Source organism: Cynocephalus volans, chromosome 8 (genome assembly GCF_027409185.1).
Source record: "Cynocephalus volans isolate mCynVol1 chromosome 8, mCynVol1.pri, whole genome shotgun sequence".
Taxonomy (NCBI): Eukaryota; Metazoa; Chordata; class Mammalia; order Dermoptera; family Cynocephalidae; genus Cynocephalus; species Cynocephalus volans.
The window spans coordinates 130,103,994-130,118,323 of NC_084467.1; the positions used below are offsets into that span (position 1 = coordinate 130,103,994).

Genomic DNA, 14,330 nt, shown 5'->3' on the forward strand with positions numbered 1-14,330 from the left:
AGGCCTTAATGATCTCTAATATATTCTTTATTAATTATGTGTTGATTGTCTGTCATCTGTCTCCTCCCACTAGAATGAAAGCTCCAAGAGAACAGGCATTTTGTCTATCTTGTGCTTGGGGCATAGATAGGAAATAGATGAATCCAAACCTCCCACCACCTTGGGAGCCAGGGTCGACTTGCACACAGTAGGTCTCAATAAGTATGTTTTAAAGTTTATACTTAGATTTCCGGATAGTTGTGTTGAAAATTTTATGGTTCATAAGTAACGGGGGGGGGGGGGGGGCCGCAGAATAAAAATTTGGTCACATGACCCTAGCACTGACACTGGTACGGGGATTTTTGCTGCAAGAAAGCCACTTCCTCTGACGTACGGTCCCCCACACGTCTGTGTATTACCACATCCTGTGATAGAGACACAGCTCATCATGGGTAGGCTGGCGGGCGCGGCCAGGACTCCAGACGCTCACACTCAGAGGGGTGGGAGTCAAGGAGTCGACCGATCCCTCGGTCTGGAGTCGACCGATCCCTCGGTCTGGAGTCGGTCGCAAGTAGGAGTCAGGAGGGTTTGCACCGACCCATGCGGCGCCCAGGACGGCTGTGCAAAGCTGCCAGAGCCCGACGGCCCCGCGATTCTCCGCTTTGGGGCTTCCCTTCCTACTGCGTCCCGCTTCCTTTCACCCCCAGAGCCCCTGAGTCCTACACAGGCCAAACCTTGCGCATCCCCAGTCCTCCAGGGGGAGACGTTACTGATCCACGCGTCCCGTGTGCAAAGACCAGCGTTAGCGTCCACAGGATCTCACCAGCTCAGAGGTCTGGCGGCGCCCTGGACAGTGCGGGCCGTTGTCCCGCCCGCGCCCCGCCCCTCGCTCGTTCCGCGGCCCCGCCTCCCGGCCCCGCCCACCAGATCCCAGTCCCCGCCCCTCGTGGCTTCACTTAATTGGAGCGCGGGGACCCGCACCTTCATCGCTGGAGCCCGCAGGCTGGTTGCTGCTTCCTCATCCTCCCACGTCACCGCTGCCGCCATGCCCGGAGGTCTCCTTCTCGGGGACGAGGCTCCCAACTTCGAGGCCAATACCACCGTCGGCCGCATCCGTTTCCACGACTTTCTGGGAGACTCGTAAGTGGCCACGGCGTAGTCCTGCCCTGGCTCGGTTACGCCCAGACTCGGAGGTGCCGTCCCTGTTTCTTCTGCCTTCCGTCCTCTCCACCGCTCACCCCCTGCGCGCCGCCCACCGGTCCCCGCACGTGCCTCTCGCCGTGTGACCCCTGTGACTCTCCGGCCCGCCTTGCGCGGGTCACTTGATCCCTTCTCTCCTCTCGGCCCCGGCGTGGCTGCCCTGGCTTGGGGGTTGGAGGACGAAATATGGGTTCTGCAGGTCCTGGGAACTCCAGGCCGGTGCAGAGGAGGGTTGGTTGTCTGTTTAACTCAGTTTCATAAACTGTGCTAGTAGCGTGGTCAGTCCGAGGCCTGGCGTGGGCCAGGACGGGGCGGCATTGGTGATCACTTCCCGGGACTCATGCCCGGGTTCGCACCGCCCTCCCTCCCTCCCTCCGTTCTGGAATTTGCTCCCTGGGGGGCCGAAGGCGGAGGACGCAGCTGCTGGCTGCAGATTAGGGGAGGGCCTGGCGTGTTATCCGAGGGTTCTGCTTGCTGAAGTGGTATTTGCAGGCTTCTGGACACGAACTGTAAAATTTAAAGCCACCAGCTGCCAAGCAAGTGGCTGAAGGACTTTTTGTCCAGAGCCTCCTCCAGTGAACGAGATATGATTTTGTAACAGCTTTGGGAGGAACTAAGAACACTCTGTGTGTAGGTGTGTCTTTCATTCCAGACTTGCAACACGTTGAAGGAAGGGCTTTCTGAGGTGGTTCGGCCGCAGTGACCTGTTCTTGTCAGTGTAGGCCCTGCAGGCGCCAGGACACGTGTACCTCCCCACTTTGAGACCCTTTTGTTTCCTAGTGGTGTGCTCTTCACTGTCCCCTCCCCTTTCTGCCTTGCTTTCAGCATATATATGGCCTTTCTGGTGATAGCCAAATTGGTGACCCATGACTGGCAATCATACCATTATGACTAGGAGTAAATTGGTAAAGCATATATATGGCCTTTCTGGTGATAGCCAAATTGGTGACCCATGACTGGCAATCATACCATTATGACTAGGAGTAAACTGGTATCACCCTTGTTTTACAGCTCCTGAATCAGTAAACTGTAAATAGCTTAGTTTTAATCGAAAGCATCCAGACATGTCTAGTTCCAGTGGCCCTACTAAACTGTGGTGCTCTAAGGCTTGACAATTCCACCCTGTTTTGTATCCTTTTAGTATACAGTATCCAGGGAGATTATATATATATATATGTATGTTAATATATATAATAGATTATATATATTTTATATATATCTATATGGAGAGAGAGAGAAATTTGTGAAATTAATTAGTGATTGGGCAAGGTGTTGCAGAGAACTTGGGAGAGAGTCTCATACATCAGGCCTACCCAACCCCTTATGACCCCTTAAGTCCATTTTCCAGACACTGATGAGGGAAAAAGTAAGCTTTGTGAAAGAGAGGACCAGGCTAGAAAATGAGTGAGAAATGGAACATTCAAGCCTTGAAGGCAGGAAAAGACTTTAGAAATCCAGATTATGGCCAGTCTCCTTCTCAGAATCCAGGTATTAGTATTTCTCCAGAAGTCCGTGGGATTTTCAAAGTACATTCCTTTCCATTTCTACGTACAGCTCTCACCCATCCCATGAAACATAAAATCTTCCCAGAACTCTCAGCTTGTGTGGATTATAGATAAATATTAACATAAAGTATATTTACTGTAGAAACAATTATAAATGCTGTCACTGTTTAAGCTAACCAGACTTTTTTTGTTATTTTGTTTATTGGCCTCTGGATCTATCTAGATTTGATTAAAAGTGGTACCTTCTAAGGGAGCCATAAATAGGAAGATGAGAAAAAAATCTGCCCCTATAAACGAATAATATACAAGTCTGCCAAGTATCAGCCATAGGATTCCCTGCCCTACCCAGAAAAGAAAGTTGAGCCCTTTATATCATTACAATACATGGACTTTTACTTAATTTTTCCAAACTCCATTTTGTATATGATCTCAAATCAGACCATCAATTTTTGATCTGGGTATTTTTTGGAGAAAAATAATTTCAAACCTTACAGGTATCGACTCTACCCCTGACATGGAAACAACTAAAGGGGTTTGCGTGCTGCGTTCAGTGAGCTTTATCACTGGTTCTGTATGTGGTAGAAGCAGCTTTTTATAGAACATCTTCACTAAATAAAATATGTATTTTCCAGGGAGTTTCTGGGGCTTAGGAAGTGAAGACTGTTCTCTTAAAGGAGGAAACCTTTTGTCTTTTGAAAATGAGGAAGGAAGGAAATGGGATAATGTAATTGAATCACTCTTAAGAGCAGCAGTAAGGAGACGTGGAGGAGAAGGCAGGCCAAGGGAAGACATTCTTGGAGTTTATCCTATTTCCAGCCATGTAGTCAACTGGAGTTCGGCTTCTGAGGGAGGGGAGGACAGGCCACTTAGCTGGGGCCACTTCCCTAGCATGACTCAGCAAGTCACTACAGACTCCCAATGGGAAAAGAACTCCTAACTTTTCTAATTCATCACCCCTTTAACAGTAAGAAGAAATCCCGTTCCATTTCTTCTCAACTTCTAGAGATTTAAGTCTCATCTGACCCTTAAATAGGTCCTTTTCAGTAGATTCTAAGGCCTAGATTTTATTCATAGCTATATTATTTATTTCATCTATAAATGTCCCTCTTATTGCACTTTATAAATAAGTAAACATACCACACACCTACACAATCTTAAAAAATGTCTGTTTCTTCCCAGCTTTGCCATCCTTTTTGTAAGAAGATCTTTTCCTTTCCTGAATCCTGGGAGTTGAGTGGCAGATGCAGGTGGGAAGGAAGTGCCCCTGTCTCTGCTCAGTTCTTTGTGCTCAGGGAAACTTGCCAAACTTTGGAGAGGTCAGTTGAGCATCTAAGCTAGATTTAGTAATTTACTAGCTTAGGATACTGCCTTGATGATTTAAGACTGTGGGAGTATGGAGAACTGAGTGTTAAATTTTCCTTTTCAGTTGAAAGAGTAGTTTCTATTGCCAAAGAGAAAGAAAAGGCACTCCAGAGTTCTTGGTGACCCAGCTTGATACATGATCAAAATCTGTAAAAGTTAAACCTTAGGCAATGATAATTTAGATATTAGCATTTACCTAAGAATCTATAGTTGCAGAAATCTACATTGTAGGCTGTCAGTTTTCTACTTGTTTGGTCTGAAGCAAAAAGAAGAAACTGTAAGTGAAGAGATAGATAAATAAAACGGTTAAAGTGCTATTGTTTTGGCAGGGTACATATATTGGGTGTCCTGTTTGGCAGGTTAGATGAGTAAAGTCATTTTACAAGGGATTTTATATCCATTTTCTTCAAAGAAGCCAAGTATCAATTTCTTTTTTTGACCGGTAAGGGGATCACAACCCTCGGCAAGGTGTGATCTGCACCGCGCTCAGACAGTGAGTGCACTGGCCATCCCTATATAGGATCCGAACCCGCGGCCTCGGCACTGCCAGCCCTGCACTCTCCCGAGTGAGCCACAGGGCTGGCCCCAAGTATCAATTTCAATTGTACATTTAAATAGAGGACAGAAACCTATCCATTTCAGATTAAATAATCTGTTTATTATTGCGATTAGGCACTTGTTTGGATTTGGGGCATAGTGGGACATCCATTACTGGAGCTGAATGTCAGGGTCTGTGCTAGAAAAAAAATTAGAAAAGGATGAGAAGAAATAAAAAGTTATTTCAATAAGCTACTTGGCTTGAGTACCATAGATTTTATTAGCTGAAAAGGAGTCCAGGTGGCCCCATAGTTATTAAGGGAGGCAACACCCTAACATTAATCTTTTTAAATATTTGTCATCTTGAATTTTATATCTTTGATTGAATTGGACTGTAAACATAGGCTTTTCTGGAAATAAGACGATTTAAAAGTAATTCCTCAACAAAAAAATTTAAAAGTAAATATATTCATAAGAATTCATTTAGAAAAGAAAATCTGTTTTTGATCCAAAAATTGTGACTTTCCATTCTACATGATGTTGGTGATAACTCATAGTTCAGTTGTGACCTTCTTTTCCTTTGTTTCAGATGGGGCATTCTCTTCTCCCACCCTCGGGACTTTACCCCAGTGTGCACCACGGAGCTTGGCAGAGCTGCAAAGCTGGCACCAGAATTTGCCAAGAGGAATGTTAAGTTGATTGCTCTTTCCATAGACAGTGTGGAGGACCATCTTGCCTGGAGCAAGGTATAGTACCAATTGGCGTATGCTTTGGTCTGAGGTTAAAGATCAAATTATGAATTTTGGAGAATTGCTTGGTTTTTGAGGTAAAGGTACAAGTAAACCTCAGGTTCAAAGTTCAGTAATTGAAAATCTGATTTGGACTCTGCAGTGACCTCCACATTGCTAAATCCAATGGTTATTTCTCAGTCCTCATCTTTCTTGGCCTAGCAGCGGCATTCAACTCAGCTGATCACTATATCCTGAAACATTTTTCTTCCTTGGCCAGAACACTATATCCTAGCTGTTCCTGCTGAGGCTTAGACTGATTCTCCATCGTCTCCCAGCTCCTGATTTATGCTGAAGTTGCCCCAGACTTATTTCTTGGATGTTTTCTCTTTCCTATTTATACTCTTTCCTTTGGTGAGCTCATCCATTCACATTCACTCACATCTTTAAATACCACCTATATGTTGTGTTTCTCAAATTTCCATCTGTAAGCCAGATTCCCCTGGCTTCGAGGTTGGTATAACCACTGCATACTTGGTTAGTCCGTTTGTGTTGCTATAACAAAAATACCTGAGACTGGGTAATTTATAAAGAACAGTGGTTTATTTGGCTTACAATTCTGGGACAGCTGAATCTGGCACTGGCCTCAGGCAGCTTCTACTCATGGTGGAAAGCGGCAGGCAGGCAGCAGGTACAAGCAGATCACAATGTAAGAGGAAGCAAGAGAGAGCGGAGGTGCCAGGGTCTTTTAAACAACGAGCTCTCGCGAGAACTAATAGAGTGAGAACTCACTCAGGCTCCCCTCCCCCAGGGAGAGCACTAATCCATTCATGAGGGATCCACCCCATGACTCAAACAGCTTCCAACACTGTCACATTGGGGATCAGATTTCTGCATGAGTTTTAAGGGGACAACACATCCAAACTCTATCACTTGGCATCTCCCCTGGGATGTCCCATCATTTCAAACCTAGCATGTCTAAAACTGGGCGCCATTCTTAATCCCAAGGTTTTACTAATTTCAGCTAATGGCATATACATTTCTGTAGTTGCTCAGGTCAAAACTACAGGAGCCATTTTTAACTCCTTGTTATTTCACATTATGTGCCTGATTTGTCTGTAAACTTGTCAGCTGTACCTTCAAAATATATCCGTAATCATATCTGGAAGACTCACTCCCCAGGTATCTGTGTGGCTTGCCCTCACCTCTTTCAGGTTTTAGTCAAACAGCACCTCATTAAAACCTCTCTTGTCTTCCTTATCTAAAATTATAACTCCCTGTCCTCTTCTCCTTAGCACTTGTCATCATCTCAAATAGTGCTTATTTAGTTGTTTCTCCCCACTAGAGTGTAGAACAGGGGCAGAGACTCCTATTTTGTGCACTGCTGGACTGATGCTCAGTACTCAGTATGAAGGGACTTTAAAAAGTTTGTGGGGAAAATGGAATTTAAAAGATAAAAATTTTTTTAAATAAACTATTTCATAACATAAGCTCCATTAACTTCAAGACACTTTTGTAAGCCATGATACCAGCCATTAGATCCATTCCTAAATAACTGAGGGTCCTTTGAATTTAACCATGTGAGTGCAGTCTTTTTTACATTATTAACTAAAGAAAATGGATGCCCTTTAAAGATTTTTTTATGATTGGGAAACAGAAAAAAAGGCAGAAGAAGCCAAATCAAGACTGTAACATGGATGTTACAAGTTTGATTCCTCTCACAAGTTTGATGAGAGGAATGAGCAGGAGCACTGTCATGGTGGAAAAGGACTCTCTGGTGAAGCTTTCCCAGGCATGTTTCTGCTAAAGTTTTGGCTAACTTTTTCCAAACATAATAAGCAGATGTTATCGTTCTTTGGCCCTTCAGAAAGTTAACAAATAAAATGCCTTGAGCATCCCCCAGAAATTGTTGCCATGACCTTTGCTCTTGACCGGCCCACTTTTTCTTTGACTGGACCACTTCCACCTCTTGGTAGCCATGGCTTTGATTGTGCTTTGTCTTCTCAATCTGCGGGTAAAGCCATGTTTCATCTGTTACAATTCTTCAAAGAAATGCCTTGGGATCTTGATCCTACTTGTTTAGAATGTCCATTTAAAGCTCTGCTCTTGTCTGCAGCTAATCCAGGGACAACAGTTTTGGGCACCCATTGAGCAGAAGATTTGCTCAATTGTAATTTCTCAGTCAGAGTTGTGTAAGCTGAACCAGTTGTGATGTCTGTGGTGCTGGCTGTTGTTTCTGCTGTTAAGGGCATGAACAAGATTAATTTTTTCCTTGCAAATGGGTGAGGATGATCTGCCCCTGCGGGCTTCATCTCCAACATTGTCTCATTCCATCTTAAAACAAGTTATCCATTTGTAAACTGCTGATTTCTTTGGGGCATTGTCCCCATAAACTTCTCATAAAGCATCAGTGATCTCACTATTCCTCCACCCAAGCTTCACCATAAATCTGATGTTTGACCTTGCTTCAGTTTTACAGGATTCGTGTGGCTCTGATACAGGCTCTTTTCAAACTGATGTCTTACCCTTCTTAGTGCATCAAACTAGATTCTGTTCAGACATGTTATAATAAGTCAGTACTAGTTTATTTTGGTGGAGAAAAATTTTGCAAGCCATGCATAGTGTATTAGTCTGTTTTCTGTTGCTTATAAGAGAATACCTGAAACTGGGTAAAGTATAAAGAAAATAAAATTTATTTATTACAGTTTTGGAGGCTGGGAAGTCCATTGTTCAAGGGGTGCATCTGGTGAGGGCCTTCTTCTAGGTGAGAACTCTCTACAGGGTCTCATGGCAACCAGAGTATCACATAGCAAGAATGGCAAGAGCAAGAGCTCTTTCATATGCTGTCCTTATAAAGCCAGCACTTCACATCCATGATAGCCCACTAAGCTATTAACCCATTAATTGTGAATGGATTAATCTATTCATGAGGACATAGTCTTCACAATCCAATCACCTCTCGAAGGCCCTACCTTTCACATACCATAATCAGATTTCTCACCTTCTTAACACTATTACAGTGGGGATCAGGTTTCCAATATATGAACTTTTGGGGGACACATTTAACCCATAGCACTTAGTTTTTTCATACTATGCGTTTTCCATGAAAATACATACATTAGGCAGTCAGTCAATGTTTGTTGAATGAATGAATTAAAGGAATTGTCTACTTTCAGCCAAAGGATTTACTTGGGCAATAAATTTGGTTGTCTAACCTTAACTTGAAAACATTTTAAGGACTTGACTACAATGTGCTACTAAGTAATAATGACAACTACCTTTTGAGTAGTGCTACTGTGTATTAGGCACTATGTTTAGCACATGTAACTGAATACAAGATGTAGGACTGACTTTGAGTTGGTGATCTGGGGCTGCATCCCATGGCCATTTCATACCAGTTGATCCTAAGGGTTTGAGATTAGAAGAATCATAGGAGAAAAAGGAAAGGCAATTATCTTTCTTGAGGTGAATTTTTGTTTTATTCCTTTCACTTGGCTGTGAATGGTAACTGGCATTTCTACAGCATTCTCACCAGCAGTTTCTCATTAGATTAGAGCCCTTTAAGATAGTATATGGTTTCTGCTTTTGTTTTTGTAGATGACAATACTTTTTGCATTCAGAGTTGGAGGGACTTGCTCAAGTTGCCCAACTGAAAAATGATGGCAATGTGATTTGAACCTCAAACTGGTGTTCTTTTTGATACAGGTGATAGTAGCAGTCATCCTGATTTAAGATAGAAGCATGTGGTTCTTTGGTGTTCATGGGTGTAACGTAATGCCTATTATAATACAGTAATGCAAATGGCTGGGCAGAAAATTGCTGCATAGCAATAATTAAAATTACAGACCACTGAAAGAAGAGTTTATAGCCCATTATACAATACCTTTTCAAGTATGGGCGCATAGCCATGTTCTTTTTACTTGATGAGCCTCTGCCTTAGAAGTTTTCAAAATTGTGATTGCATTGAATAGGAGACAAGTCCCAGCTCTCAGAAGCAATGCCAAATCTTTGACACACAACTGGCTATATAGGAAACCTCAAAGTGCCTCTAGCATGAAACCAAATTATTATTTAGTTCTGGTGATTTGATAGGCAGCCAGTAACAACTGAAGGAAAGTTAGCATAATAAAATTAAGGAAGATGTTAAAATGTGTGTTACCTAATTTGAATTCATTAATGCCACTTTTATCTTGTCTCCTCTCTTGAAAAATCCACAAAGGTTTAGTATCTGTTATGCCATCAACCCCTGTTGTATTTTCAAGGGTCCACATAATAAATGGACCTTATTCCAACTTTAAATCACTTTTCCATTACTTCCTAAAATTCTGCCTATCAATAGTTTATGCACAGACTTGCCTGTGTGTTTTATTAGTATTGTTCCTCCTCCCTAGAATGCTTTCCTTTTCCCAGTGAAAAATCTCACCTGTCCTTCAAGGGTCCAGGTAGCACAGATTTTTATTAGCTGAAATGCTTTCTTAAAGGCTTTCCTACCTCAGCAGTCCTACAAATGGGATGTTAGTATACTTCAGCATTTGCAATCTGCCACTTAAACATTACAGTCTTGCATTTGCTGCAAATTCATATGAGAATCATCTAACCAAATTATAAGTTTCTTTGAAGGCAGGAGCCATGTCTTACTCATCTATACTCCACATGTACTTATAATGCTTAGCCCACCATGAATGCTAGCTACATCAATGCTTCATCAAATAATGAAACTAGAATTTTTTCCCCCCAAAAGCTTCCAAGGATAGGAAAAGTAGAAATGAATGAATGACTAACATGTTACTAGGGGAGGAGGGAAATACATCGTTTTCCTTAGTTTACCTCTGCCTTTTCACCCATTTACATTTGACTTGTCCTTGAAGTATATGTTCAACTCTCCATTCTTGTGTTTGCTCTAAGTTTTGTGAATTTTTTTTTTATCAGTTCTCAACATCTGTCTTGTAGCTTAATGTCTGAGTCAGGGTGCTTTTGAGGCTGGGACCAGATCTATAGAATTTTCTTTGCACATGGCATTATTTCTAGATGTGATGGACTTAATGAACACATTGTTTCTGATGTTTTTATAGTTTTTGGATACCCAGAAGTACCTTGTATGGGGATCTAACTCTGTAGTATTCAACTTTTAAAGGGTTTACTTTTGCTTTCTCAAAGCACTGAAAGTATGCTAAATTTAAGAGAATTGGGCATGAAAAGGACTTTGGTCCATGGCTATAACCTAAATATTGTGCCCTGCTGTTATTCCTGTCAATGAGTAACTGGGATAAGGAGTGTTAATTCATTTATTTTCTTACTGAATTTGCTTACAGACAATTATGATTATGGTTCTCTTCCCTGTCTTGCAAGGTGATGGCTGTTAACTGACGAAATTCAAACAATGCATCAGGTTTATATTTCTCTTTCCCCTTTCACCTGCATTTCAGGATATCAATGCTTATAATGGTGAAGAGCCCACAGAAAAGTTACCTTTCCCCATCATCGATGATAAAAATCGGGACCTTGCCATCCTGTTGGGCATGCTGGACCCAGCAGAAAAGGATGAAAAGGGTATGCCTGTGACAGCACGTGTGGTGAGTTGTAGAATTCAGCTTGACTGATCGGGCTCTGTGTCCTTGTAAATGCTCTTGGACCAACTACAGGAAATAGGGAATACCTACAGTTATGAAATAATTGTGCATTGGTGACATCACTGATTATCTATAATGCTGATATGTGGCTGAAGTTTTTAGCTAAATTTTTTAATTGCTTAATTTATTGCTCTCAGAAATCTACAGAAAAATAAGGTAGTTTATCCTAAGATGTCCTATAGAATTGAGAAACCTTTTCTATAGCTCTCCTGACAGCCCTCTCTTCAAACTGTTGGGTCATATTCTTCTTCATAAGGCAGCTCTATGTTTGAATTCTTATTTGTTTTGTTCTCTACCTATACAGGACAAACTCAGTCCCTCACCTGCATAAATGTACAACTATTTGAGGGCCAGTATCAACTCCCATTAGTGTTATTTTTATGATAATCATCTCAAGTTGACATAGTACCTTCCTGGAGCCTTTCCTGGATTAAATTTGCATTTTAGTTTTTCTTACTGGGACAGCCAGAACCAAATATAATTCCCTTCTAAGTTTAGGAAAATAATATAGAGAAGAAAATTGTCTGTATTCCACCTACCCGTATTAGCAGTTTGGTGTGTACTTACAGATGCTTTGTTTTATTTTGTTTTTACACCCTTGAACATTTTTAATAACTGTAGAAAAGCACTTAAAGAATTCTTCTTCCTATTTCTGCCTTTGTGTGCTTTGTAGGTGTTTGTTTTTGGTCCTGATAAGAAATTGAAGCTGTCTATCCTCTACCCAGCTACCACTGGCAGGAACTTCGATGAGATTCTCAGAGTAGTTATCTCTCTGCAGCTGACGATGGAAAAGAGAGTTGCCACCCCAGTTGATTGGAAGGTAAAGATGTTAAAAGGACAAGTACTCAACTTGCCTGGAAGACCCAAAGGACCAGGCTCTATCTGAAAAGCTTCCTTCAGGGTCTGTGTTACCTGGGGCTCCGTTTCTGGCATCCAAGTACACAGGGAGGATTTTTTCTTATGGCTGGGTTTAAGATTTGCTCAGAGACTATTTTCAGGGTCTTTAATACCTTTTATATAAAATACAAACTCCGTGTATTGCTTTCTGCCTTTTAGATAATTTGGACAAATTAATTTATCAGAACGATTCCTTTTTCTAATACAAGGTGTTTTTAAAAAAATAAAAATAAAAAATAAAAAACTTTTATCTATCTCTTCCCTGATGACAAAATATTTATAGCAAAATCCTGATTGGCCATTTTTCTGAAGTTGTGGCTATAAAACTATTGGTGTATTAATTTCATGAAAAATTTCATTTCTCTTAAGCTTTATTTAGTCTTTTAAACCTATGTAGAATTCTCTGAAACTTGTGTACAAACTTTTAAACTTTAGGATTTCTGCAAATATGGAAGACATGGATAGTATCACAAGAGTATCTTAACATTGCTACATTTTTTAAATATGCTAACCTGAATACCAAGTTTTGCTGTTTTGTTGTTTTTTTTTTTTTTTTTTTTTTTTTCTGAGAGGCAAACCATTTAAATTCTGTATCCATTCATCAAACATATATTTATTGAGCCCCGGCCGTGGGCACTGGGGAAATAGCAGTGAACAGTATTAAGTCCCTGCTCTCATAGAACTTATATTCCAGTGGGTAGAGACAGTGGGTAAACAAGTCCACAGTCGCTTAGGCAGTGATAACAGGTGCTACAAAGAATAATCAAGCAGATGGGAGAACAGGAGCACAGGAGCGGGAGAGTTGGTGTTACATTTGGCTCTCAAGGAATGCCTTTCTCTTAAGGGATCTTTAAAAAGGACATGGAGAAAGCACGTGACCAAGTCATGCATATTGAGAGGGAAGAGCACTGCAGGCAGAAGGAGAGTTAGCACAAGGAGCTTTACCTAAAAGTGGGCTTGGCGTGTTGGAGAAATAGAAGAAAAGCCAGCATGCCTGGAAAAGAGCAGCAGGGATGAGGTGAGGGACTAAAAATGAACAAGGAGCCAAGATTCTAAGGCTCTTGACCTTAGAATTAAAATTTAAAGTGTGATGACAAGCCATTACTGGGTTTAGAACAGGACTATTTCTTAAGATGGGGAAATGCTTACCTCACAAAAGTACCAAAGATCACCTTGTGAAAACAAAATTCCTCAGACGGCGAGAGTAAAGGATACTTGATTGTTCTTGTTAGCAACCTGTGGCTACTTTTCTAAAGTTAATTCTTGAAGACTTTCAAGCTTTGCTGTAGGACTGAATTTCACCATTCTCCATGTCTTTCAATAGGATGGCGATAGTGTGATGGTCCTCCCAACCATCCCTGAAGAGGAAGCCAAAAAACTTTTCCCTAAAGGAGTCTTCACCAAAGAGCTCCCATCTGGCAAGAAATATCTCCGCTACACTCCCCAGCCTTAAGTCTCTCCAGGAAGTTGGTGCTGGGAGTGCTCACTTAGCACAGTGAACCAGAGGACACCAGCTGCCAATCATATTTTCCTGCTGCAATTCCAATCCATAACATCCCGGTGTGATCACAGCCAGCGTCGTTAGATTGCTATACTACTGGCTTATTAAATGCAAATGGCACTAAAAATTTCTGGGGATTTGTTACTCTGTGCCTTAACCAGCATTCTATTCTATTCATATATCTCAGCATTCTGCTGGCTCTCTCAAATATATTATATATTTGAGATTCTAATCTTGGATTTCTGCAGGGTTTGTGATCAACGAGGATTATTGATTGATGGTTGAGAAAGCTTGCTTTGCTCCATCATAGAATGATTATCTTTTTTTTTTTTAGCTGTCCTAATCATATCTTCTTCTGTAACCCATTTTGGAGAGCAACAGAACTTGAAGGTTCAACCTCCTCTGTAAATATCTAAGTATATAGCCCAGGAACGTAGAGTAACCCAAATGTTCTTTAATATTCAAGGTTTTGATCACAGCTCGGGGAAAAATCTTTTTAATTCTGTACTTTTCTAGTAGATAACTAAAGTGGGGGGAAGAATCTCTAAATATTTTGCTATAAAAAAAACTTGCAATAAATTTCTATCAAAAGGTGGAGGCTGCAGAAAAGGCTCCCCTTGCCTGCCAGGAAGTGTACCAGGAGGTGTGAGCAATACAAGTGCCATGTGCCTTTCACACAGAGTATTTCCATATGTCAGTCTGCTCTCTGATGATGTAGATGTGAAAGGGCACGCCACTGGGGAGAGGAGAGGCTAATTGAAAATGTTTTATTATGGAATTGTTCTTGCAGTGGGTTGCTATTTTCTGTATTTTGCTTTTGGGGGATCAGCAAATAAAATCCTTCGTTAAAACTGGATCAGAGAATTCTGTTGTCACATTTTGAAGTACGAGCTTAGACTCACATCCTGAAGGGCAGAGGCTTCTTTCTTGCTAGGATTGGCCTGAATACTTTTCTCCAAAAACAAGACATAGAATTCCATACAGTGAAAAG

At 41.5% G+C, this 14,330-nt stretch overlaps 1 protein-coding gene across 1 annotated transcript; it reads left to right on the forward strand.

Annotated features, from left to right (window-relative positions):
- Positions 1–924: 924 nt before the first annotated feature.
- Positions 925–14,195, forward strand: PRDX6 (peroxiredoxin 6). Its single transcript, XM_063105177.1, has 5 exons — positions 925–1,119; positions 5,173–5,329; positions 10,738–10,884; positions 11,615–11,761; positions 13,163–14,195. The coding sequence occupies exons 1-5, from the start codon at positions 1,025–1,027 to the stop codon at positions 13,289–13,291; spliced, it is 675 nt and encodes a 224-aa protein (XP_062961247.1). The 5' UTR covers positions 925–1,024; the 3' UTR covers positions 13,292–14,195.
- The last annotated feature ends 135 nt before the right edge of the window (positions 14,196–14,330 follow it).